Source organism: Polyodon spathula, chromosome 4 (genome assembly GCF_017654505.1).
Source record: "Polyodon spathula isolate WHYD16114869_AA chromosome 4, ASM1765450v1, whole genome shotgun sequence".
Classification (NCBI taxonomy): Eukaryota; Metazoa; Chordata; class Actinopteri; order Acipenseriformes; family Polyodontidae; genus Polyodon; species Polyodon spathula.
Window position 1 is genome coordinate 31,053,091 of NC_054537.1, and position 27,846 is coordinate 31,080,936.

Genomic DNA, 27,846 nt, shown 5'->3' on the forward strand with positions numbered 1-27,846 from the left:
ATTTACTGTATCGTGATACATATCGCGACACATATCATACTGTTAAGAAACTGCCGATAACCAGCCCTACCCTTTACACTATTCAATCACTTGAATTGATAAAACCCATACCATGTAGAGAATGTACGACCGACAGTTTACTCAGATTATGACAGACACGTCATAAAAGGTTTAACTAACACCACCCCGACGATGTTTTGTGTCACAGTTGCCATGGACAAAATACATATCAATAGTCATCATCAGGAAACTTGTCACAGCTTGAAATGCAAATTATATCTTGTTTCCCAGAGTACTTTATATTGTAATCAAAAGCAGTCAAGCAGGCTGAAATGCATAGTTTTAGCACTAGACCAAGCCTAGTTCAATGAGCCTTGCAGTGATTAATGACAAACATGCAATGCTTTGCTGAAGCTTAATCAGCTAAAATGTGCCACACATTACCTTGGTCTAAAATACATAAACACCAAAACTAAGACAAATATAACAACAAAATCGAGTGCCAGTAACTGTAGGTTGTAGTTGCTGTTTATAATGCAATTCCAATAACTAAAAGATCAAATCAGGTCTTTGCAGGTTTGAAGCCTGCTGCAGTTTAGAAAGAGGAAAGCTCAGCTATCCCATCCTTGCTGCACCAGGCTTTCTAGACACTAGATGATGTTGTGGAGGTAAAGATCACTACAGACCCTTTGTTCCATCTCTTTGTGTTTTACCCTTGGAAAACGTTCCACACTATGTACCGTACAAATCATTCTGGGCTCACTGGTTATGCAGTAATTGTGGTATCTATGCACAAGAGGATACTGGAAACTATATATATATATATTACTGTACATTTCTTGGAAACCCTCTAACACAACCATATGGTTTCTATAAACATGATGGCATTTTCCTCATTTGGCATGGCACAGAAACAAATTTGGATTATTTTGTGGAGTTTCTTAATAGTTGTATTGAGAGTTTAAAATTTACTATAACAGAATAAAGACAACTGTTAATTTTTTGGATGTAACTATTTAAAAGGGGATGATAAAGAACGTACTACCTTATTCAAGAAACCTACAGGTAGAAATACATTACTGCTTGCTAATAGTCGTCATCCTGTTTCACTCAAAACAGGGTTGCCGTTAAGTCAATTATACCAGGTGCGGAGAATTTGTGACAGAGAAGAGGATTTAAAAAAAAAAATGCCAATGAGATGATACAAAGATTTTGTGATCATGGTTATCCTGAAAAATCAGCTTTACTGAAAAGTAAAAAAAAGGACAGAAATAATCTTTTAAAGCCAAAAACCAAAAAAGAGAAAACCTTTTCTGTGTTTTTTTTGTCTACTTTGTAGAGATATACGCTGTATTGTTAGAAAACATTGGCACATTTTGAAATCGGATAACACTTTGGCAGCTTCCTTTCAAAATCCCCCCTTTCTTATAAAAGAGGATGCATCTTGAGAGACTCTTGGGTAGAAGCAGATGGTTTTACTCCTCCAGTGCCACCCTCTTTCCCTTTCCCCCAGGCTGTTTTTCATGTCAACAATGCACTTTGTGCAGCAATATTATTAAAACAACAACATTTGCACATCCAACTTCTGGAAAAAGATTTTCAAATAAAAAATGTAATCGCATGTAATAGCACACATGTTGTTTATTTATGATTATGTCCATGTGGTAATGGGTATGTTGGTAAAACATCTCGCCAATTGAAAGTTTGTCTTAGCGAGCACAAAAGCTCAATACGTCGTAAGGATCAAAAATCTCCAATTTCTAAACATTTTGATGACTTCAAAACACAATATACATTCCTTAAGATATGTGGGTACTGAAAAAGTATTAGTAGGGTGAAGAGGTGGTGATACTAATAAGAAACTCTTAGAACGGGAATCTTTCTGGATACAAACCCTAAATACAATGACACCTAATGGTATGAATGAAGAATCTGATTTAACTTCCTTTTTGGGTTGATTAGTGTGAAAGATAATACGGTGGCGTTTTAAATCACTGTTGTGATCAATTATGTTTTTCCCTGAAATGATTTGACTGTTAATTGGACACACTAGTGTCCAATCATGTACACAACTATATTAAGAGTGGTGACTGTTTGCTTTCATTTTAAGCACCGAGGACGGCTTTTTGCCTTATTTTGCCTTATTTTTGTTTTCTGTTTTTAACTAATAAATATGAATTAACTAGAACAATGCAACGTATTTCTTTGTGTGCGGATCCGTACTTTTGCATCACTAGACTTTTTTGTAGGCACCAAACTGATCGAAGAGTTTGAACAAACAGTGTGAGGTAATAACTTTCGGAATTGAAAGCTCCCATTTCCCACTGAACAAGAAGGACATGCAAGAAACCTTTTCATAACAAAAGGGGATTAGGACATTGTGCTTCAATATGGGCTTTACTGTGCTATAGTCAGGACTCAGGGCCTGAATGCATTAGTAAGCATGTCTACAGTAAATGAGCAACTAAGTGGCTTACCGCAGGGTTCTCTCTTGCCAAGGTAAGTGCTAAATTGAAAACGTATCAATCAATGCATTGAGCTGAGCTTAACCCATAACATAATAACAAATAGCAACAATTTTGTATGCAACACACATCTTCATAGCAGCAGCCACGAATGGAACGCATGCAGATCGAAGAATTTAAAGAATATCACTGCTGGCTCTTGCAGGACACCAGACACTTAACGCAAGACCTGCCGAAGGTTCTTATTCAGACCCTGGGAGAACAGAGCCTGTGTTTTCTGAAACAGACTCTTCATTCATGACTCGTGAGAGACCCTCTTGTTCATCTGTCCTTAAGGGATTTAGATATAACTTAACTCACGAATTCACATTTTGCTGCTCCGTTTTAAAATTGTCTCAAATCCTTCTTAAATAGACCTGCCAAGGCTGGGCACTGTTCTAACTAGTAGCACAGCTGTGCTCCTATGGAGCAGCAATGACCTCATACAAAAGTGACAGTTTGACCTATTGCAAGTGCCCAACATTTAGGCCTATACCCTCCTTCCACTGCCAAGTGGGCTGTGAGGGCCCCAGATGTTGCATTCCCACTGAAGGTTTTGCAGGCTGTACCAGACCGTGATATTTTGGCCTTGCAAGATATCTGAATGTGTTCCCAAGCCGATCAAGGCAGTTGTGCTGGGGCAGTGCAAATCGGGGTCTGCAGTACTGTCTACTATTAATTAGGGAGGTGCTTTTGGTAAATTTTTATTAACCAGATCTACACACACACACACAGACTCTTTACATTACATTCTGATACCGACAGCCCTGGTTAGTACTTTCTAAGCAAATAACATTTTAACATTGCAGACTTAACTACAAAGTAAAATAAATAAAAGAAAAAAAAAAAAAAAAAAACACCTACACATCAAAGTATATATTGAAATGTTTATATTTATGGTTGTAATTCAAGTTGCTAGTGAATATATAACTTTATACATATTGAACATATTTTCGGATAGTATAATGTTTTTAGAATAGTGTAAATTAAAAGGTAAATTTAACAACAACAAAACAGAAACCTATTACGTTTTTTTTGTTTGTTGTTATAAGTAACTTTGCCACAAATTATATGGTTTAAAAAAAAAAATTCAAGAGATGAACATCACCCACGGTACTGTACAGCGCGAAAGCGAGTTGTGCTTACAATTGAAAAAAGTTGGAAATACTTTCACTTCTGGAAAAGGTAATTACCAGGGATAAAACAGCACAATATTTTGGAATTTTAAAGAGCACTGTGACTGATATAAAAAAGTCTGCGGTCTTTGATAGTAGGGGTGGGATTTTTGAGATCTATTGCTGCTCGAGACGAGTACTTGAGCATTACGATTTCCGAGTACTCGAATCAAATGGCACTCTCCTCTGCTTCTAAAATTAGTATAATAACTTTGACAGCAGATCAATATTTTTATTTTGTTTGAAAATCGGTCTTTCAAAAATCTTACATTTTGCTCGTTTTACAAGGTTTCTAGTACAACACTGAACAATTTTAAAAAAGTAAGCTTTAAGAAAAAGTGAAATTATGATTGCTTGTCTTCTCACTGGGCAAGACTGTAAACTGCATTTCAGGCTCTTCATCATGATAAAATATTTTTATATATGAATAAATTCAAATGTGCATTCCATCTATAATCTCTATGTTTTTTTTTTTAAAGGTGTTGTTTCCAAGACATATGAATGGTTTGTGAGCAGAGCGACATGTCTGTGCAAAATTAAAAGGACCCTGTAGGTGTTGTAGTACTGATAAAACTAATATTTTGACTGCTCTAGACATAAATCCGCTTGGTATATACATGATGAAACAGGAACAAGATTAGAAGAGGTTTTAAATATAAAAATGATCTTTTCTTAAAGTCCTTTACGGTCTATGAAATCAAATCCCTAACCCTAAGACTGTAACCAGGAGTGTCTGCTAAGCCTACTTTGCTGTAGGGTTTGCAGAGTCATGATGAGGTGAACCAAGCCTAAGCCCAGACGGATTTTCTTTGCAATCCAAGACCATGGCAGTGATATCCCTTTGGGCCCCTAGCCAAGATTAGCTTCTAAACACGACCAGGATTCGAACCAGCAAACTCCTGAATGTAGAACTTACCCTGCACTCCACCACTAGGGATCAACTCTAATGCAATTACAGAAAGAATATGGAAACAACCACTACAAAAACAAACGTCTACTACAGTACAACAAAGACAACCTAATAATTACAGCCCTGGTTAATTTGGTCTGTAGGCCACCAATGACAACTGTGATGATACAAGGAAACACAAAGGAAATGTAACTAGTCACGAGGGATGGGAATTTTACATTAAGCATTTTGAGTACTCAAACCTAATGCCAGACAATATTATTCTACATATGCAACACAAAAATTAACACTAGCCGCGGTTATACTCATACCTAAAACCGTCGCCGGCAGTCATTATGACAGTTACATTTTAAACAACATTAATATTAAAATGAAAGACAACTATCCGATACAACTCAAAAGTTTTAATTAAGCACATCATATCAAACATCTGCACAGCCGAAGCGCCATATTTAAGTGAACACAAACATAAAAGCATTTATTTTCTAACTTACCACATATAAAGCACTACTTCAAAAAATGAAAAACTATAATAAACATTTAAAAAAGAAACTAGTGTGTAAATGAGTGTGAACAGGTATGTACATACAAAACTGTAAAAACGAAAGTAGTTTTTAATTAAAAACAAAAGTAATGTTTATCTCTTGCGTGTGTGTCATGCGCAGCTCCGAATCCAGGTTGAGCTGCAGCAGCCTGCTGTGTTAAGGCGGTATATGTGAATAAAATACTGTAACGATCCCTAGTTTTGAGGCTCAGAGCAGGAGAGGGAGACATATTTAATTACACTATGTAACACAATTTTTGTTCCTGGCTAGTAAGTGTTATTTCCTAATTGCTTATGCCTCAAAAGTATAGAAAATGGCTATTATTCCCCACAAACCTTGCTTTTGTGACCAGGACAGTGATATTTTGAAATTGACCTATTTCCAATGAGAAAATGGGCGAATGTGTGTCTTTTCGTTCACATAAAGTCAGAAAAAAACAACATATTAATCCAAATTAACATGTATTTATACTAAAGTAATATAAAAATGACTACAAAAGATTTAGAAGCAAGTAGTTTTTCGAAATTTACGATTATACTGTAAATCACTTTCACGAATCAGCCCCCAAATGTAGTATCCCATCATGTTCTCGTTATACTGACCTTGGTAGCGGCGTTCAAAGTCCAGTATATCCTGGTGGAAGCGCTCGCCTTGCTCCTCCGAGTACGCTCCCATGTTCTCCTTGAATTTTTCAAGATCAGCATCAAGGATATGGACTTTGAGGGACATCCTACAGCCCATTGTGCTGTAGTTCTTCACCAGAGTCTCAACCAGCTCCACATAGTTTTCGGCCTTGTGATTGCCCAGGAAGCCCCGAACCACTGCGACAAAGCTGTTCCAAGCCGCTTTCTCCTTACTAGTGAGCTTCTTGGGGAATTCATTGCACTCCAGGATCTTCTTTATCTGTGGTCCGACAAAGACACCGGCTTTGACCTTTGCCTCAGACAGCTTAGGGAAGAAGTCTTGAAGGTACTTGAAGGCTGCCGACTCCTTATCTAGAGCTCTGACAAATTGTTTCATAAGGCCCAATTTGATGTGCAGTGGTGGCATCAGCACCTTCCGGGGGTCCAGCACTGGCTCCCACTTGACCTTGTTCCTCCCCACAGAGAACTCTGTCCGCTGTGGCCAGTCCCGCTGTGGTAGTGCGCCTTGGTGTCCCTGCTGTCCCAAAGGCAAAGATAGCAGGGAAACTTGGTAAAACCGCCTTGGAGACCCATCAGGAATGCCACCATTTTGAAGTCTCCTATGACCTCCCAGCCGTACTCATCATACTTCAAGGTGTCCAGCAAGGTCTTGATGCTGTTGTAATCCTCTTTGAGGTGCACCGAGTGAGCCAGGGGAAGAGACGGGTACTTGTTACCATTATGGAGCAGCACGGCTTTGAGGCTCCTGGATGAGCTGTCAATGAAGAGGCGCCACTCATTCTGGTTACAGGCGATTCCGATTGCCTCGAACAGACTGGTCACATTGTGGCAGAAGCAGAGCCCATCTTGACGGGTGAAGAAGCTGGAAAAAGGTTGGTGACGCTTCCTCTGATCTGCGACTTGCACACTTTCATCCAACAAGTTCCACTGCTTGAGCCTAGACGTCAAAAGCTCGGCATTGGACTTGGTGAGACCAAGATCTCTAATCAAGTCGTTGAGGTCTTTTTGGTTGGGGTAGTATGGGTTTCTCTCCTCAGCTCCACCTCTGAAATTGTCATCTGGATCTACAACGTCTTCCTCGCTCTCTGACTTGCTGCTCTCTTCTAAAGATGGCTGCTCTCTTTCCGGAGGAGTGGGTACAGGGAGCTCATGGGAGTGGCACTGGGGCGATGGATGAAGGAAGGTCCAGATACGTGATAGCAGGTGCATTCTTGCCAGTCCGACGTTTGGAAGGGTCCACCATGCAGAAGTAGCAGTTGCTTGAGTGGTCAGTGGGTTCCCGCCAAATTCTTGGGATAGCGAACTTCATGGCTCTCTTTTCCCCTCTGTACCATCCTACAAAAATACATTTATTTCACCCATGACTAATGTGCAAGAGATTCTCGCATCATTTTTCATAGATGATATATTTTTTCAATAACATTGAAAATTGTAAAACATTTTAAAATTAAAAACTTTTACAATTTTAAAAATTTTAACAAATTTTATAACATAAAATTCCGAGCAACAATTGTCCATCTTACCTTCCAGAGTTTTTTTTACAGTGCTCGCAGGTGAAATGAGGTGCCCAGCGTTTGTCTTGATCCCCGACAGGCATGCTGAAATATGCCTTGTAGGCCTCACACATCTTAACAGATGCTTCCACGGAGTACTTTCTCGCTCTTGTCTTGATAAATTGGCCGCAGACATAGCAAAATGCGTCTGCCGGATGCTTGCAGCCTCTTGATGTCATCTCAGAAAAATGCAGATATGTATCCACTTAGGCAGCTGGAACTAAACTGAACTGGTGGGCTTAAGGCCCCTGTATTTATACTACTATTTATATTACTGGAAAGTTCTAGAAGTTACTCCAAGTTTACTCAGCACTGAATCTATCTGGAATGTTCTGGAAAATAGGTAAATTTCAAAATATCACTGTCCTGGTCACAAAAGCAAAGTCTGTGGGGAATTATAGCCATTTTCTATACTTTTGAGGCATAAGCAATTAGGAAATAAAACTTACTACCCAGGAACCAAAAGAAAAAAAAATTGTTACATGGTGTTATTAATACATTGATAAAAAGTGGGAACAAATGGAATTGGACATTTTTGAAAAACGGAATTTGGTATTCCCAACAATGGAACAATTAGTAGCCCTAGAGATGGTTACAGTTGAAGGCAGTGCAGATGCCAATGTTTTATGCAGTAGTACAAAGCAATTTTCTGCAGGCCACCAGTTAAGCAGGCAGTCTGTATCTATGACAACAACCAAAAGGGCTGCTAGGATCAGAGGATGATTCAAAATCAGAGGCAGAGCCACAAAAAATGTCTTGTTTAAATTTAAAGTAAACTGTAAAATTGTTGAGATACTTGTGTTGTAATATTGTTTCAAAATTGTATAATGCAACAAAAATATATTAAAAAGGGGTTAATGCGCGGCCACAGGTTTCTCACTGATAATTTACCCTTTGTCATCAAAATGGCAAGTTTCTCAGTATCTAAAAAGCTTAAGAGGGAACACTGGTGAAGGCACAGGACCAGACAAAACAAATAACCTGAACTGTGGTCGCTACAATATATTGAACTTACATTCATGAAGAGATATTAATAAAAAATTTTGAGTGCTCGAGTAATTATTATTTACACTACTTGAGTACTCATCCCTAGTAGTCACTTGGCACAACCACATGAGCAAGCAAAGCCACAAAGAGACTGAATATCTACTACCATCATCAACTGGATTATCCCTACTTTACGTAGTCAACCACTCCAACTACAGTGAGGTTACACATGCTCAAAAGAGGCTGTTTCTAAGGTGAACACATATTGTGGGGCAGGGCTAACACTGGGCTAATGCAATTACCCTGGATTAAATCAACCACATACTTGTGTTTAATCAGGATTACCCTAAAAATAGGGGCTTAATGCAGTACAAGTGCATTCCCTTGATGTACAATGTTGTAATACAATCCAGGGGTGATGGGGTGCAAATTGAATAAAACAAAACAAAACAACAAAAAATTGAGGACATCAATATTTTCATCTTTTCATAAATGGTCAGTGCTATGATCAACAGTGTGTCGAAGTTTAAAAAGCTTTGTATCACAAACAGCCTCATGCTAAGTCTGCACTGGTTAAGATTTGCAACTAAATCTACTGTATCAGTTATAACTTTCAGATTACAGATTCAATTTCAAAATAAAGATCACAGACAGAGAAAGAGCCAGTACATATAAAAAGGTCTTTAAATTTGAAATAGGAATGAACAAAAAAAGTGCCCGATCAGTATTATTAAATTTACCAAAACCTAACAGGTAATGCTGTGCTGTATGAACTGTATCAGACTGCATTTTGATACAGTGCATGTGTAACTAGTACTGGGACAAACAAGGAATTTTCATGTTCAGAAATCTAACCAAGATTCAGACAAGCATTTGAATGTTTGTTAAGTTGAAAAAAGTTCTCAAAGCCATTATACATAACACCATATTAAAATAAGAACTATCCCAGAATAGGCTGTAAAGGTCTTACTTTAACCTAGTGAATTAACTACAATACAAACAGTGTTTACACTAAAGTTGGGCCAGTGTTAGAAAACCATTTTGGAGTGCCGTACTTGTGTCTATCATAAGACAGAAATGGACCCAGACTGACTAGCTTCCCAAATCTGAAGCAGCGCCGGCGAGTTTAGGTAGAGATCACTATTACCACAGTAAATAGGGGGCCAAGAAAGTGTGCAAATCTTCCTGCTATTTTAGAAACTGTCTGGCAAATTTGTAGCAAGGAAAAACATTATTTTGTTCTGATACATAATTTAAATTATGTATTGGTTTTTTTGCGTTCAAACATATGTTAATAAACGTTCATTAAAATATTCAGATATTTGTCCCTGGCCTACATGGTGCGTATTTGCCAGTTTCTTAAAACCAGCTACAAAAGAGACAGGAGAATTTATGAGTGCCACAGCAGTCCAGACAGAATTCAAAACTAGAAAACAAACAAAAAATGTTTCTTAAAAAACATATCATTAAAATCCCATACCACAAGAGTCCAAATGCTAACTGAAAACATGTACAAGTAATATTTCTCAGCACTTTGTCAACGTCTCGAAGAAAAATCTAAATTAGGCAGGAGAAGGGAGGAGAATTACAAGGCTGGGTCAAAGACGGGTTGCCACCATTGCAACCCACAGTGCTCTGATTTTGTCTGCTGCTTCCTTCCTGTTTGGAAAAGATAAAACAAATGTAGTGTTCCTGGCACCCACGGAAAGACTACAAAATAACGACTGGTGGGAAAAAAAAAAGAAACTTCAGTTCTGAGCCATACAATAAAGTACCAGTTTCTTACAACAGATTTTAGTGCATTTATTATCATCTGCCTTTGTTATTTTTTGCTTGTTTTCTTAAACGCACTGAGGAATTATTCCGTCAAAATTGGAGAAAATACCCAACGGGCACTGCACGCCAACCAGCAATGTCATCACAGTGCCGCTTTCCCATAATTCTTAAGACACTGCAGCAAATGAGAAACGATTTAAATAAATTACATAAAGATTTTATTTATTTATTTACTCACGCCATGTCGTCATTACAGCACAGCGTCAGCACATGTTTAGTTAAAGTACGCAAGCTCAGACTCTTGTCCTGAGAGAATCACCCCCTGATGTTTCATACAAGTGTAAATGCATCGCTCTGGAACTGATCAAGAAAAGTCAGAATTCCACAAAGCAGCAGTACCAGTCAAGCTACAAACTACTGTAGATCTTCCCGTTAAGCACTAATTGATTGATTGTGTTCACTGTTAAATAAAACCAAAATCCTACAAGTTATATTCTGCTTTTTTGTGTGCGTTTTAGGAAACAGGGAAGGGGCAAGTAGATTTTTAAAAAGGATAAGTAGACTTTTCTTGCATTATGTCCTTTGGACAAGAAGTCTTTTTAAAAAATAGCACATCCCTGCTTACATACCATGCAGGAAAAAACCAAAGATAAGCCCTTGATAAACACATGTAGGTGCACATTACATACACTGTAAAATAGACAATTGGAGCAAATATTATTGCTCACAAAAGCATTGCCTTAAATTTTACAGCTGTAAATCTATACTTAATGGATTACAATGGATTAAACCTGTGTAAAACGGTCAATTACCATTTAATTATCATACACAACTTAAATGAAAAAGATATTTTGCATTAAAAATTTAAAGATTTTCACATCATCTTCAATTACAGTGGTTTACAATATATTAAGATACTATAAATGATTAAGCTTTTTTAGGGAAAAAAAAAATCTATGCAAAAAGTCACACACAGGACATTTTCATGGAAATGTTTAGTCAGATACTATAGAGTTTAGGCTTCCGGAATTTCCAAACCTTCTGGAACCAACCAATTATACATTTATAATTAACATAGAGACACAAGTTAGGGGCTAGGCTTAATATTTCTACTTCAGTTTGAATCTGATAAATTTGAGTAGCTGGCTGCAGCTGACGCTGACAGGAGAATCTTCCTGTTGACTACCAATTATAGCTAGAAGAAAATCGTCGGGTCCAGACCAAATCCTTTACAGCCTTAAAGAAAATAAATGTGCAAGCTGTTAGAAATAACACTGTAGCTTTAACTGCAGCTGTAATTAACTAGGTTCCCGCATACTATCACAACTGCCAAAAAAAAGCAGGGATTCACAAACTATTTTTTTATTTATTTTTTGTGCATACCTGTGGCCCACCTGTTCAGCTGCATTAGGCAGTGTGGCCTACTATTAGCACTTTAAAAAACAAAAATTAAATGTAAATCTAACACTGTAAATAATCAAAATTGTTATTTTTTCATGGAAAATACACAGACTGCTGCTGTTGCTCCCACGGCACACTCCGGACACAGTTTGGGAACCCCTACTTTAAAAGTATTGTTATAAAGATCCAGACTACTTCAGCCTGTTGTCTCAACACATTATCTCTCAAAATACTTCCTTGTTGTATACTATACTGTACATTTATTGTAACCCTGTATTATTAATGCAACCACTGAGTGGTTTGGATGCAAAAGCCCACTCAAGTAGTAACAAAAATATTTATTTGTAAGACGTTTTGATTCAAAAGTACAATTGATTAGTTCCTCTGGGATTATGCACCATGCAGAGCACTCCCCCTGCCTCCCCCTCCTGGTAAAATAATCATGTATAATTCAGCCAAAGATGAATTTTTACACCATTAACTAGCTGGCTCTCCTGAGACTGTGTGTAGCAACAACACATCAAGCTGGCTACAGCTACAGAGAATGCACTGCATACCAGCTAAGAAGGGGAGCAGTCACAGGATTTATTCCCACCAGTCAGCTGGCACAGAAAAGTGCGTTGGTAATTGGCAAGGGAAAAAAAAAAATTCTAAAATGGAAAGAGCTAGAAATGGTGGGGCACACAATATGTACTGTACTGTATATCCTATACATGTGGATCTTTTACATCTTTAGAAAACACATGTACTGTAAAGCTTTTCAGCAGATTTACTTTCACTAACAATCTTTTCCATCAGAATGTTTTTTGCAGTAAAGGCAATCAATAAAATGAGTTGCTTGTATGTGAAGCAGGGCTGATGCACTTACTGTAAGTACAGAGTAGTTTGCTGGCATGCATGGAATAGACCACATTAAAGAATGAAACCCAGCTACTCAACACTAACAGCAAATTACAACAATTTTTAGACATCAGTCCTTTCTTCAAGGAGGAGATTACTGTACTACAGCAGTACAGTAAGGTAAAACTTAAAATTGTTTTGACCTTTGGGAAATCTGGGATGTTTTGCATGGGGGTTGTTCCTAGTTTTACCTCCTTAAAACAAGTGTACATCAGTTCATATTCCTTGCAACAGAGTACTTACATACAGCATCCCCCCTCAAAAACATTCCCTTATTGTTTCTGTTTGAAATTTCACAATGGTGTTCTTTATGAACCAACAGAACTGCAGGGCAAAACCAAACGATGGAAATGACTTTCAAGATATCGTCTGCATAACAAAGGAACCATCTCTTTCTGCTCTCAAAGTCACCAATTTATGTTGCTTCATCAAACAAGAGAGTTTTTTCTGTACATACATAATGGAATTGGGATTTCACAAAAACAGATCAGTTGCGAATTAAGTAGATTATTATCTGATATTACAAAGTGATCCGTTGAGATTGGAGCCAAACCTACTCGACTTACTAAACAAATCACTGGTGGGGACTGTAAGAGTTCAGATTTCTAATTTAATCTAACATATTGCATGTGGTTGACTATTCAGCTCTTAATCACTGCATTCAAAATCCACGAGTGAGACCATCTCGAACAGTGATCACAATAAACCACATATTTTGTCCTTCGCCACAGAATGTAAACAGTCTTGACCTAAATTGCACACTATCCAAAAAAACGTATAAAACTTCATTTAAAATTATTAAGTCATTGGAAAGAATCACAGCACAGTATTGGAAAATCCGATATTACTTTAGATACGTTTCAACTGCTAGGTAAAATAGTTGAGTTCAAGTGTTGTACAAGCAATTATTACATTTAGTAATAAAACAGAGGTGCTAAGCCACACAAGAAGATTTAGCAATGAAGTTTAAAACAGCAGGTGTTGTATGCACATGCATTGCTGACATAAAATTACAGGAATGCCAGGTAGCTGACCTATTGCTTAAAGTGGGTGTGTTACTGTGATCCAGCAATGACAATGCGAATTGAGAGCTAGCTGCTGCTGCCAAAATTTGACCCATACTGTAGGTCTTAGCATTTATCTATTATGAATAACAAACTACTGTTTTTATTATACAAATACTTCTACCAAACTTGTAACCTGAATCTCAAAGGCATCATTATACATACAAAATAAATAGTCCTAAAAACATGAAAAAGGTCAAAATAACAAAATTAAACCTCTGGATATATTGTAGTATAATGGTCATCAACTTGGATGTCTGTCCTGCATAACCTGTCACAAGTGTCTCTTAAACCTGGTCTGTCCGTCTAACAAATATTACAAGAATAGAATTGAATGCATTTTCTAGTTTAAATGCAGCATGTCAGACACTTCCAGAAGCCAGTTTAGTTCTATATTTAAGAGTGTGTTTTTTATGATATTGTTTAGTTGTAAACTTCATGGTTGTTTGTTTTTGTTTTCTTAATCCCAGATTTTTAATCATATTCATTTAATTGCTCAAGAGATAGGGGTCAACAAACATTAACTGAATAAATTGTCTAGGAAACATTAAAAAGGTCAAAATTAGCCCTAGAAGCAGTGGAACATTACATCAACACTTGTATGAAAGTATTATGTGTGGAGATTATAACTGTCAACCATTTATTTTACTTTACCAATCATTTTATAATTTAGTAAACTATACTGCATGTCCCTGAAAAAAGTGTTAGTGGAATGATCTACTTAAGAATATTTTTGTTACCTAATTCACAATCCTTGCATGGTTGGCTTATATTTAGGGGCTGCAACATGACCTTTGTTGTTTAAAAACAAGCACAATCAATTCTAAATGTGTCCATTGCGGGGGTTTGTACAGTATATGATCTTTAGACATACAAAAACATAACATGCATTTCGTAATACTGACGAGTAAATTACATCAATCTTCCTGGCTCTTACTAAATGAGAATTCAGAAATGGGTCGAGCCAAGGTGAAATAATGCATCCAATTGCATGAGCAATCTCTCTCTCATTGCAAGTTTCACATTCATATTGCCAAGCAAACTATTTGCAGCATCTACATATCTTGTACTTGTTAGTTTACAATAAATCAGTGTAAAGCGCGCTATCTGGCCTTAAACTGTAACCGTTTTAAATCAGTAATGTCTGAACAGTATACTGGGAGCACAGCACAGGAGTATCCCAAATGTATTCATGGGGGAGAAAAAAAAAACATTCCCAAATCCCCTCCCCCAACAACTGTCTTAAGGGCACAAACACAGCACGAGAGTAAAGTATCTTCATTTAACAATGCAAACTATTTTAATTTTCTTATGTTGTTTGATAACTGCTACTGTTTTTAGCTCCGCGACAACATGTCATAAATGCTCGTTAATCTGCGCACAATAGATACTGTTATTCTATCCAGAAAGATTGGACAACTTCGAAGAATTTCACTGCGAATTCGTACTGCGTTCTTATTTGGTGCATATGACGGTAAATTTAGCAGTCACGTGACTTAGAATTATAAATCAGCCCGTTGTGTTGTAAAATAAAAGCAATAAATAAAACACATCAGCCTGTGGGTAGATTAGGGCATCAAATTAATGCCAGCTGTCATATTTTCATGCATGATTTAAAACAGCGGTTTAAACAAAAACACACAAAAAAACAACAATTCCAGTCCAAAACACCAGTTTCCACACAAAATCTCACTCAATGGGAACATCGTGACCTCTGCTATCAAGCTATCAATGGGGGTGTCCTAGCAGTTAGTTACAAAGCTCCATCAATCTGGCGGTTTAATGCTGCAGCCTTAATCTCGGATTCCATTTTCTAGAACTTCACCGGGGCAAACCGTTATTCAGACTTCGCTAGTGTTGCTGTGCAGTCGTTCCTTTTCTGAAACCGCAATTTTTAGGCAGCCAGCCCATGCAGGGTCTCTTTAACTATTGATTCAGTCCGAAAGCCCCTGCTTTCATCTCATTACCTTAACAAGGGGCGAATGACTGGAACAAAACACAGTCCTCATCGCATAATTTAAATAAACCCAATTTAATAAAAAAAAAAAAAAAAAAAAAAAACCACACAAGTACGTGATTAGAGCCGTAGCAAAATATACTATCCACAATTACACTGCACCACTTTACAGCGCCAGTAAAATATAACTACAAAAGAACATTATGGTTGTTATGCAATCCACTGCATTTCCTCATTCTGCTGCAGTCTTTGCTGCTAGCTAAACCCCCGAACGCAGCAACGCACCAATTTACCTGTAGGCGCGCTCCCCTCGCACGGTATGTTTCCTGAAAGGGATAACGTTGGTACCGTTGTCCGGGATAATGTCGTTGTTGTTCTCGCCATTTGGGGACAGTGCTTGGGTGGGACCAGGCATTAGAGCTCTGCCAAACTGAACAGTTTCTGCTCACTTTGCGTGTGGAAAGGCTGCGTCTGTGTTCCTTCCTCTGTTTGCTTGCTTCTTCAACACACAGCTCTCGCTTCTGCCTCGTGACGTCAAGGGCAGCCCTGGAGAGGAGCAGCATCCTGGTCACATGGCACCGGGCCTTCGTCATGGCAACCAGCTAACTCATCAGTTAGATACAGCAATCCCACACAAACAATCCTCAGCGGAACTTACTGGAATTGGGGGCAGGTCTAGTAGTCGTCTGCTACATCTGGAGCACGCCACCCCCCCTTGCTTTAACCATGTTTTCCCTTTGTCACTAACTCAGAAACCCCGAGAATTCTTAACCTGCTGCTGCGTTCACAATAGCCTTGTACAAACCATGCTAGCTAGGGACATTTGAACAAAATCCACAACCTCCACCATTTGCATATTATGTGCAGTTTATGCAATCACTGAAGACGGGTTGATGAGACAAGTTGTATACACACTCCACCCTGACCAACAACTGCAGTCACCTTGCCAAGTGTTTTGAGATGACTAATGTAGCACTGCCAAGTACAGTATATCATTGCAGCAACTATGCAAGACTGATTTGAGGTGTGTCTTAGGTGGAATGATAAAGTTGGCCATTTAAGAATGCAGAGGTAAAAAGCCTCATGAAATGTCTGCTATTGTTTGTATCTGTGACATATATATATATATTTGGGTCTGATGCTTGTAAAATATATATCTTTAACAATGGGGGCGACAGGACAAATTGCGATTACAAAAATACACAAAAACCTACAAACAAAACTGCCAGACTTGTGACAGCATTTGTTTTTTCATTGAGCTTATTTAGGGTTAATGGCTTTTCAACAGTTCTGCTAAGCAGATTGAATCCTCTTCTGTTTGAGAAGAAACAAAAATAAGCTAAACCATAGCTTAAAATGGAAACAGAATCAGAAAGACAAAAACATGCACACTTGCACACACAAAAAAGGAAGCCCCAATGCACATAATTTGATCACAACTGGGGAGTCCTGAAGGACATATTCATCTTCATCATGTGCTGGGGATTCATATCTCTTGTGACAAGGAGCAGGATGTAGCGTTCTGTATATGAAAATCAACTTTAGAGTTATACACAGAGGTTTTAAATATTGAACGACATGCAGTGTCCATATATCAATTACTTTTTTACATGTACGTTCAGTAGATGTAGGCCATGGTGATTTACATTTTTATGATGGATCATTTCTAATTATTTCTGTGTCGAAAAATACATTAAAAACTATATCAAGGTCAAGCAAAGTACACTACTGCATATTTACAGGGCTTTCGTAGCAAGGAGAGACATTTCAGGTGGTAGTGGCCCCCAAAAAACATTACTATATTATATAAAATGAGGTTGGTTACAGCAAAGGCATTAAACAAGGGTGGAGTGAAATTTATAAACCACAAAAAGAAAAAGAAACAGCATGCCTTTGAGTAATTGTCACTGGGATACGAAAAAAAAACCCATCAGACGTGGCCACATGTCTCAGAGTTTCCATGAACTGCAGTTTTGTTTGAACTTAGTGAGTTGTTAGTGACCCACCCATTAATCCCAGTTCTGCATCAAACATATCAGGCATTGCTGCTATTGGCAAAAAACTGCTTTTTTTGGAAATCTAATAAATAGAGTGTGGCAGTATAGCAGATATTAGGAATACATTTTTTTTTTTTTTTTTAAATGAACAGAAATAAGGCAACAATGAATATGTCATTCTTAACTTTAAAACAATCAACAAGATGTACACTACCCTATGGTTTCACAGACCTTGATTAGCACTAATCTTGGTCTACCTAATGTTAATTTAGGTAAATGCTGCTACTATTTCACGTATCATGTTACTATCATGTATTATGCACATTCCACTGTATTTGATGTACTATTCCATGTATTATGCACTTTCCACTATATATAATGTATTGTGCATTTCTTCATATTTGAAGTATTATGGATATTCTTGTTCTTGTAACGTGCCTTGTGATGGTGGTCCACTATGAAAGGCTCTATATAAAATAGTGCCAATCAGGGTCTGCGAGACCACCCCTAGAAGTATCAAATAGAAACTTTAAAATAAAAAGTTTTAACGAGAAGCCTTTGTAACAACACAAAACATAGACAGAAATACTGTTCATTAAAACATTTGGAAATGAATTGCAAGGCACAAGTAACTAGGCAATGTGCCCTCTTAAACACACTTGGTTGCCCTGTTTATATGTGACAAGCATGCAGTCATAGAAAGTGTGATATCTTGTGAAATTCTGCAAGCATGAAATAAAAAAGAAAAAAGAAGACAAGTGTCAGTAGATTGATCTACTTAACAGTAACCTGAAGCCAACTGCAAAGCCCACGAGAAAACAGCAGCCTTAAAACTGATTTAAATTATTTTTCGTGCCGTTAATCAAATAGGTAATTAATGTGCTGTAGCTGTTGTTTCTGTAGACATTTACCACTGTAGTGCAAGAGGGTTTCTAATTCAATGTTATTTCCCTCTCCCCAACACAGTGTTGTAAAAGTTGTAACAGCATTTTGAATAATAATAAACTCCAACTCCTACACTAAAATGGAACAAAAATGTAAATCTTAACAGCCATATGGAGACACAAGATTTAAAAAAAAAAAAAAAAACAGCCAGGACCAGAGCTGCTATAATTGTTCAGGCACATGGACTCTTTTGCAGAGATTTTGGCATCAACAGTAATGTAACGCCTACTATGCTGTACACTGCACTACAGTAATGCTCTATTGCACAGTTAAAGAAAAATAAAATACATTTCTTATAGCGTCCAATAAATGTGGGTAAACTAAAATTTTGGCAACTGTTTAATTGATTAACATCACAGATGAAGATGTTAAAAATGTTTTTTATTTTGTTGTCCATAAGTTTAGAGAAAGGGAAACAAGCCGTTGTATTAACAATTCATAAGAATAGGTCAGGAAAATATTTAAATATCCCAGGAACATCCTGTGCATTTGATGCAATTATTTTGCTTGAATGGAAAATACTTCAGTAGCAACTGGCGAAAAGAGATCAGTTTATGCAAAGATACTCTGTAAATGTGTTCAGTTAGTCAGTTAGGAGCCACTGATGTGCTTGATTACTTTTTTAAAAGCAAGAATCAATATCATGCAGATTGGATCTGAAACAGAGGGATTCTGTGCAGTATTTATCCTGGTTCTCGAGGTTCCCTGTGCATAGACAAAACCGAACCTGAAGATAATGTTATTCTGAGACATGTACTTACAACTGTTTCCTAGTTTCATTAATAAACGTACAGTGTGAGCTGCAAACTCCTGAGGCCGATATGCCCCCTGCTGACAGCTTGGCTGCAGAGTCTGAATGGAAGTACACTGCAGTCTACAGTAACCCTACCACTGCAGTATGTTGTAGGAAAATATATTTAAAAAAAAAGAAAGAAAAAAGTGTACTTTACCAGTATTTCCTTGCTGCAAGCCACTATGTTAAAACAATGCCTTACAGTACATACAACTACTAAGTCTTGACCGAAGTCAAGCCAATTAAAAAACAGCATTCACCAAGTATGGCTTGCATGATTCCTTAATCCGAGAACAACATAATATCAAAGCGGAACATGTATGAATTACAATGTGTAGTTCTTAAAGTGTATTTCACTTGGAAAAGAATTGCTAGCATCTGGATAAAATTTGATCTCATTTGTATGTGCCGAAGAGATTGGTAGATTTTTTTTTTTTCCCCAAATATATCTTTAAAACTGAATCTGTACATATAAGCCGAATGTAGTTTCTAAAAAAGTGGCTGTTCATTGGCTGTTCAAGTACAAATGGCACATACCTTTATGCAGGTTGTTCCAATCTCCCTGCTGCCTTGGATCTCTATCGCTTGCTCTTCTCTTCCTTCTCCTCTACACAAACTCTCCACTTCCACTCATTCAGTCTTCTATTAACAATCCCTGTTAACTTTTCTCTACCTTCTCCTCCCTCCTTAGCCCTCGCCCCCTCTTCCACCCTCCTCTATCTCGGCTAACAACTTTGCCTCTTTCTCCTCCAAAATCAGGACATCCACAAACTCTTCAATACTTCATTTCCTTCCCCATCCACCCCATCCTCTGCTCACTCACTCCCCATCACCCTCTGAAACCCCTACAGTCTACCCTCCTTCTCCTCTTTTTGCCCCTCTCAGACTCTGATCATTGCTCCCTGCTCCAGAGCCATAAAACCATGTGTGTTCTGGACCCCCTCCCCCCTCACTTCTTCCAGGCTGCTGCCTCTGCTCTACTCCCTTTCATTTCCTCTCTTCTCAATACCTCTCTGTTCTTGGGCTGTTTCCCCTCTACCTTCAAACAACTATCCCTTGATCCCACATCCATCCAGAACTACTGTCCTGTCTCCCTTTCCTCTCTAAAATCCTTGAGCGAGTGGTACATCGCCAGCTCTCTGCTTCCCTGTAAACACTCTCTGATCGACCCCCTCCAATCTGGTTTTTGCCCAGAACACTCCACTGAAACTGCTCTTCTCTCCATTTCTAAGTCTCTACTCTCTGCCCATGCCATCTCCCTCTCCTCTGTCCTAATTCTCCTTGACCTCTCTGCTGCCTTTGACACCACTCTATTCTCCTTTCCTCCCTCACTGACCTGGGACTCTCTGGCACTGCTCTTGCCTGGTTGTCCTCCTACGTCTCCGATCGCACACACAGGGTGTTCTGGCGTGGCTCATCCTCTGCCTCTTGCTCTCTTTCGACAGGTGTCCCCCAAGGCTCAGTCCTGGGCTCCTCTTGTACTCACCTATCGCTGTCTCGACCTTTCTGATCCCTCCTATCTCCAGACTATTATTTCTCCCTACACCCCCTCTCACCCCCTCTGTTCTTCCACCACCAGTAGATGAGCTGTAAGCCCCTGCGCTCCCCCGCTTCCAGAGCCCACTCCTTCTCCTGCCTTGCCCCGAGTGGTGGGACAACCTACTCACGGACATCAGGACTGCTCAGTCCCTGACAACCTTCCTGCACCTCCTCAAGACACACCTTTCAGACAGCATCTGTAAACCTCACAAGTCTCGACTATACTGGACTAGATGGCACCCAATTGTACCAGTACTTGCATCAGCTTGTACTCGTACTGAATTGCTACATATCTTGCCATATTCTAATATTGCTTTTAATTATAACTATTCACTGTATCTTGCACTTGATTTTATTCTCAGATATCCATGTTCACGTTTTTGGTAACTGCTCTTATTTGAAATTGTTCTTATCCATTTATTGTTCTTACTATGTACTCTTAATGAACTTTACTTGTATAACAAATATTTTTACCATAAGTTAACTGCTCTTAGTCAAACTCACTCTTAATGTAATTATTTATTGCATTCTTTACTTTGCTCTTATTTGAATTTGATGTTATTGTCTACCAATTTTATTGTACTTTATAACTACTCTTAACTGTAATGTGATATTCTGTAATGTCATTTTCTGTACTATGATATTTTGTAATAACTGCAAGTCACCCTGGATAAGAGCATTTGCTAATAAATAAATAAATAAATAATACTTTAGGTCAACTCATTGATAGAAATACAACATTTGTGTCAATTGACGGGATTTGACTTTAGTCATTGGTGTACTATTGTATCAGAAAGTACCATGACAATGAGCAGTTTAATTTATACATGACATCTTCAATGGTAGTTTGATCTGTAGGGAGACACGCTTTCCCCTCTGCTTGTTGTACTTAACTGGCGTGACACAGCTTTTGCAATACTTCAACTGAGGATAACCTTCAATGAAGAACAGCAGAGAGCAGTGGACAGTGAACTTAGTTTAGCACTCCTTGTGCCAACAGATGGCAGTACTGAGTATGTTGAGAAGCATTTGAGGCGTCCTACTGTACAGAAACTTAGAAAAAGGCACCTTAAAATACCACTTTAATCAGTTATCATATTTCCAATGACATGCACCTAATTGGATAAGGCAGTTACCGGTAAAGTACCATTTTCATCAGCCCAGTTTGTCTTCTGTATTTAATTTACAACTGACTGGTTTTATATAAGGTTTAAAATAAAAATGCACATTAGTCTTGTTGTTTCTGTTAGCACCAGTACATCATGTGTTGCAACCCTAATTATGTGCAAATGGAATATAAGGATTTTTGACACGTACTTTCTATAATCACATGAAAAATAATCACAACCAGAAACAATTACAAAGCCTTCTTTCCATTATAACTTTCCCCCCGGGCGTCAGTTGATATGAAGTACAACTGTTGGAAAACAAGTTTACAGTACTCTTGTAAAACAAGGGCAATCTGCAACAATCAAGTAGCTGCTATGCACATTTTATTAACGTCTCCATCAAAAACAATATTACCGCAAAAATGAAATAAAACATATGTTTAGAGGTTTAAGGGTAAAAGCTAAATTAACAGTGGTTTAAACACCATGGGTAAGGTGATAAGTACTATAGTCCAAATTGCAATTTGAACAATTTGAGTGAAAGGAAAATAAATTTAAAAAATGTTATAGACTAGAATAAATAAATATGTTCTTACCTTTTTCGTCCAGTGCAATGAAGAAATGTTTAGTTGTTCGTCACTGACCTAACAATAGAAAAAAACAAACAACTCAGTAAATGGAGAGACATAAAAAAAGTGTTATTTATTTTTGGGGGAGGATAAAACTGGTTATAAGTGAAAAAACGCTCTGTAACAGCAGCCCTATTCAACCATTAAGACAATAGCAGTCTGTTTAGAGACAGCTTTGCAAAAAACAGATGCGACTCCCATGACTGCAATTTGAGGTGGCACCACAATACCAATATAATACTTTACCACGTTTTCCCTGAACAGCTACTTTTCTGTCCCATTAACTCTGTTTGAGCAGAGTGGCCACACTACAGATATTCTTTGTTTAGGCTCTTACCATTTCTCTGCGCTTAAAAAATAAACAGTCATGATTTTTTAGGGGTCAAGTACGCAACAGCTAAGGCTCTTGTGTTACAGGACACCCTGTACTGTTTACAGGGAACGCTTTACTCAATCCAAGTTGCAATACATTTTTCAACAAACTCCTGACTGTTTTTATATTTTTATTTCCAAGTCTGAATGAAACTGTAATATGTACAAAACACAGGACACAGCAGTGAAAGTAATGTGTTTTTTGTAAACAATGCAGGGTGTTCTATAACCATGTAACACCCCTTGTTGCTTAATTAATAAGAAATCTAATTGACATTTGTGTGCGACTACATTTGTACCAGATATAAGGTGTGCTACAGTCTTGGGAAAGCAAGCTACTTAACACTGTCACAGTAGGGAAAGATGCACCAAAGAGTTTGATTCTTTAACCACTCAATAACCCCTACTGAAGCCTGGTGCTTAAACTGCAACAAAAGAACAGTACATTGAGAAGAGCCACCTAACCTTCACTAGGAGTTCTTTGTAAAAGATCTGACAATTACTACTTTGTTATAAATAAGCATAAAATTTGAAGTGCTGTTTTTTATTTTTTTTCTTGTATAAAGCAATGGATGTGGGGTCAGTAATAATGTCTTTGTCAGGCCTGTTCACACAGAGTACTCTTCAGCAGCTGCAAATCCTGAAGCGACACTGATAAGAAGCACTCAAGGTAGAGGGACGTTGAGAGTTTCAATTGTAAGTCACGGGACAGTACAAACCATCAGACTGGGCATGGAACAGTCAGTGCATGAAACCCTTATACTCCCTGTGGAAAAACATTATAGACTACTGCATATAAATGGGTCTCTAGGCTCAATTAAGGGAACTTCTTCGCATGGGATATTTTCATAGAAATCTTTTCTGTCATCAACATTAGCTTTAATCATCTTATTACATCTATGGAAATGGAGATGATATGTAAATTAAGATTAAAGTGGTTGTAGCTAACCATTTTTAATTAGATTTTTTTTTTAAATTTGGAATCGCCAATTATTTTTCTTATTTTCTCCCCATTTTGGTAAGCGCAGTTGTTGTTTATTTCAACCTGGCTCAATGCCACCACCCCCGATCTGACTCAGGAGGGACGAAAATGGATACATGTGTCCTCCGTGTGGCGTCAGCCGACCTCTTCTTTTCACTCTGCAGGCCCGCCATACAGCTGCCTCAGAACTACAGTGTCAGAGGACCACGCAGCTCTGGGCAACTTCCATGCAGGCCAGCAGGCGCCCAACCAGTCTGCAGGGGTTGCTGGTGCGCGGTGAGCCGAGGACACCCTGGCGGCGCTCTGCCAAATACTAGACATGTATTTTCATTTTTAAACCTGATGTCTGGTACCATACAAGGTTAAATAAATCTTCGTTTGCAAGTCATGCTTTCATGTAGTGTTGCACTTCTGTTGTCATTTCAATGGGAGAGTGAAATTATTCCCCTTACAACACCTTATTTCCGGTCTATAACTAACTAGCTGCTTCCCCTATTAACTGGCTTATTATGACCCAGAAAACACTGCTGAAGTTACAGGAAGTAAAGCAGTATCAATCTTGTGTGTAAGACACTGAGAACTTTCTTTAACCTAATGTAGTACCATAGACCGTGATGTAAAATTAAAAAAAAATAAAAATAAAGTGTCTTTCAAAACTGCACCCATGAGACCTTTGTAGCAAATGGCAGTACACAACATGTAAGATTTATATAATTATTTTATTAGCTTCAACTACTTACAAAGGTCTTGTGATACCAATGAAGCCTAGTTAATTTTTCCCACTAGCTTGATTTGTGTATTTGCTTATCTAGTGCAGTGTTAAATGCTGCCACTGTATCATAAAACCACAGCCAAACTGCCACATCTCACTGAATTATTGAATAATTTATATAAAAAAGCCCACTTTCAATACAGTGCAGTGTACAGAGAACATGCTTATTTAAAACACAACGATCAGCAAGTCATCTTTATGATTCAGGAAGGCCAGATTATTTTTTTTTTCCAATATTTACCAGGTCCACAGTGGGTTGAATTCAGAATGAAGGTGCCAGGACTATCCTGTTGTTTTAGCCATATGGAGATGTCCAGTTCCAAAACACATTGCAATAAAAGAGAAGCGTACCACCGCCAATGTGCCACCCAAACCAGCTTTGCTTTCTTATTTTACAATTCCCTAAATATTAGTTAGGGTAAATTCATAGATTTTCTTCAAAGCTAATTGATTTACAATAAAACCTGTTGAGGGATTATCCTGTCTGGACTAAAAAACTATGGTAAATCAGTAGAATTTGCTTATGTGAAAAGGACAGTGAATTAATAATGTTGATGAAACATTAGAGATTTTCATATTTCTCGAGATTGCATAATATAAGCACCTACTGTACCAATGCAATACAGAGAATAAAAACCTGGTCCTGTTATTCTATATATTTAGTAGTGTGTGTGCCTTATTGGTTTATTGGCATGTGGAGGCTTATTAAACAACAGTTTTAGCACACATTTGCACCCACAACTACCCATCTCTCTTTGTTCAGAAACAGTGGGATATAATGCAAAAACAATCTCTAAGCATCCTGGTATTTATGAGTTTCAACCACTTATATATGTTAGACCTCAGAGACAGATACAAAAACATCAACACTTATAACAGCTAATAAAAGTGTAATTCAAAATGTATTTATTGCAAAGCCTGAACAAAGCCCTTAGGCCCAAGATTCTGAAGTGTTATTGTGTGCCATTTTTTTTCAAACCTTTTAAAATTCCCCATGAATAATGCAGTATGCTGTCTGCATAAATTGAGTTTACACTATATATACGCGCCTTCAGTGTTTTGAAATCGCAAACAAACTTAAATATGTAATTAAAAAATGAAATGATAAACCAACTGTACTGTCAAAAGCATATTATGAAAACCTAACCCCTTACTGGCAGTCTAACACCGTACGATCCCTTTCTACAGCTTGTTCTATCACGTGATAAAGTGGGGGGTGGTAGGAACAACCGCACCTTAAGTGGGATGGAAAATGACGCCCACCGGGGTGTGGTTTATCTCTTAGCAAACATTAAACCGCAAGGGGTTTGGATATGAACAAAAAAAGAAATGTCAAATGCAAAATCCCCGATACAGAAAAAAAAAAAAAACACAAAAACGGTTGCTCTCCATGGCAAAACACCTCCCATTGTTACGCAATGTTAATTGTATCAAAACACAGCGAGCGGGAAAAGGTAACAATGTGCTTACACGTTACAATTTAGCATATGATTATGATCCACTGTATCCATTCATCGTTACCCGTGATCAAACAAAAATGAATGCTGAGGCAACACTGCTCCCCTCCCCCTCCGGCCTAATACAGACAGGGCGTGTCTTCACCTGCAAAGAAATCCTTATCTTGCAAACAAAAACCTGAGGCAATTTTGAGGCGACGTGGCAAAAGCAATTCAACATTTACAGATTTAACCCCATCAAATGTATTGACATAACCGCTGAAATTTGAAATCAGAACGCACTGCATTTTACAGAAGCGTATCCCTTTGTGTCTATAGAATGCACCGTTATAACCACAAAAACGATACGCTGTATAGAAACTTTTGCTTAGGTCCATAATGCAAGCAAGGTTTAGATTTTAAAAGTTCCCGGTTCTGCACAAGCCACACATCAATGCAAAGGCTCGCCGGTCCAACTGTCAGAATACTGTGTGTTTAACAGACATGTCGCTGTAATGCGAATTATCTACTGAACTAATTGAACACAATATTCACAATTTAAGCGCTATGCAAATAACAGCGGGTTGAAACTACGGGTTTTCAGCGGAAAACGTTACTTCTATTTCCTAAAGGGCTATAGGCCTATTCATTCTATGCGTTCATACTAGGAATAGAATAGGAAGAACAAGTGTCAAACTAGTCTGTTATGCACTGTTGGCTAATTCCAAAATGTTGCAGTCACCGAGTTTAATACAAAGTATTACATTTCATTACAGATACTGCACTTTATTGAGAATTAGACAGAAATGTATAAAGATTGATTCACGGCTTTGTGAATTGAAATATTAAAGCTATACTATACTTACATGAAATGACACGAAACATAAAAAAACCGCACACCCGACAAGTCATTTTTAAAAAGCATATGAAACGTGTTTTACACGTGCATGTTGTGTATGAATGAACAATCCTATCAATTAACCGGTTTCCACTTGGAGATAACAATAGCGGATTACATTTTTTGGTACATGCTTATTAATTAAAATCAAACACAAGCCCGGTTCGCTCATATCATAAGTGCAGGGTATGAAAAACAAAACAAAACAAAACAAAAAAACAAAAAAAAAAAAAACGTTGTTGCATTTTACATCCTGCAAACGTTGTGTTTGGCCATGATAAAAGTGGTAGTAGTGATACAGTGTTGGTACTAGTACTCAAATCGGTACTCATCCCTCTAATTTGTTTTACTGCAGACAGACAGTACACCGACACTTTACTGAAGTTTGCTGGCATTCATTTATTTAACTATGAATTGTCACAAGCAAACACAGAATTATTCACACATGGCAACAGTCTAAAAACAGGTATGCGCTACGTCCAAAGCATGAAATCATGTATTTAAAATACTCGCTTGTTTAACTTTGCTCCCCTGGACATAATCAAACTAACATAGCGCCTTCACAAAACACAACCATTGAAAAAAGCAAGAAGCTGCGACATTGTAACAGATTACTTCAGAGGGCCGGTTCAGTATTTAAATATGATCTGAAATAGGATAGTGCATCTTTAAATACACTTGACTCACCAGCCAGCGCTCTCCGCTTCCTTGTCTGTGTGTGTGTGAGTGCGCGGATGACAGGCAGCGCCTTTCTTCATTGCCTCCACCCTCACTGTCGGCTCTCACTGCGTCACGTGATCACACCACCGAAAACACACAGAGGGGATAGGCCTGCCTCAAGCTAACACAGTAATACAGAATGCATTATAAATATATCCCTGTCTATATCTGTATTTCAGCAGCTGACAGAGGCACTCTGGTTGGATAAGAAGTGTGCAACTTCAAAGGTGTTTAGATG

The 27,846-nt window shown here is 38.0% G+C and overlaps 1 protein-coding gene across 2 annotated transcripts in view; it reads right to left on the reverse strand.

The window, feature by feature from the left end:
- The window catches only part of mapre2 (microtubule-associated protein, RP/EB family, member 2), a 52,919-nt gene extending 25,303 nt beyond the window's left edge, over positions 1-27,616 (reverse strand). Inside the window, exons 1-2 of one of the 2 annotated variants that reach the window (XM_041247656.1) lie at positions 27,576-27,616; positions 22,396-22,443 (exon numbers count right to left, since the gene is read on the reverse strand). Coding sequence is in view for 1 of the 2 variants with exons in the window: in XM_041247654.1 (XP_041103588.1) it covers positions 15,710-15,831 (122 nt within the window). In the remaining variant the exon portion in view is untranslated. Of the gene's footprint in view, positions 1-15,709; positions 15,952-22,395; positions 22,444-27,575 lie in introns of those variants that run through there. The other variant, XM_041247654.1, reaches the window with a different exon arrangement.
- Between the last annotated feature and the right edge of the window lie 230 nt (positions 27,617-27,846).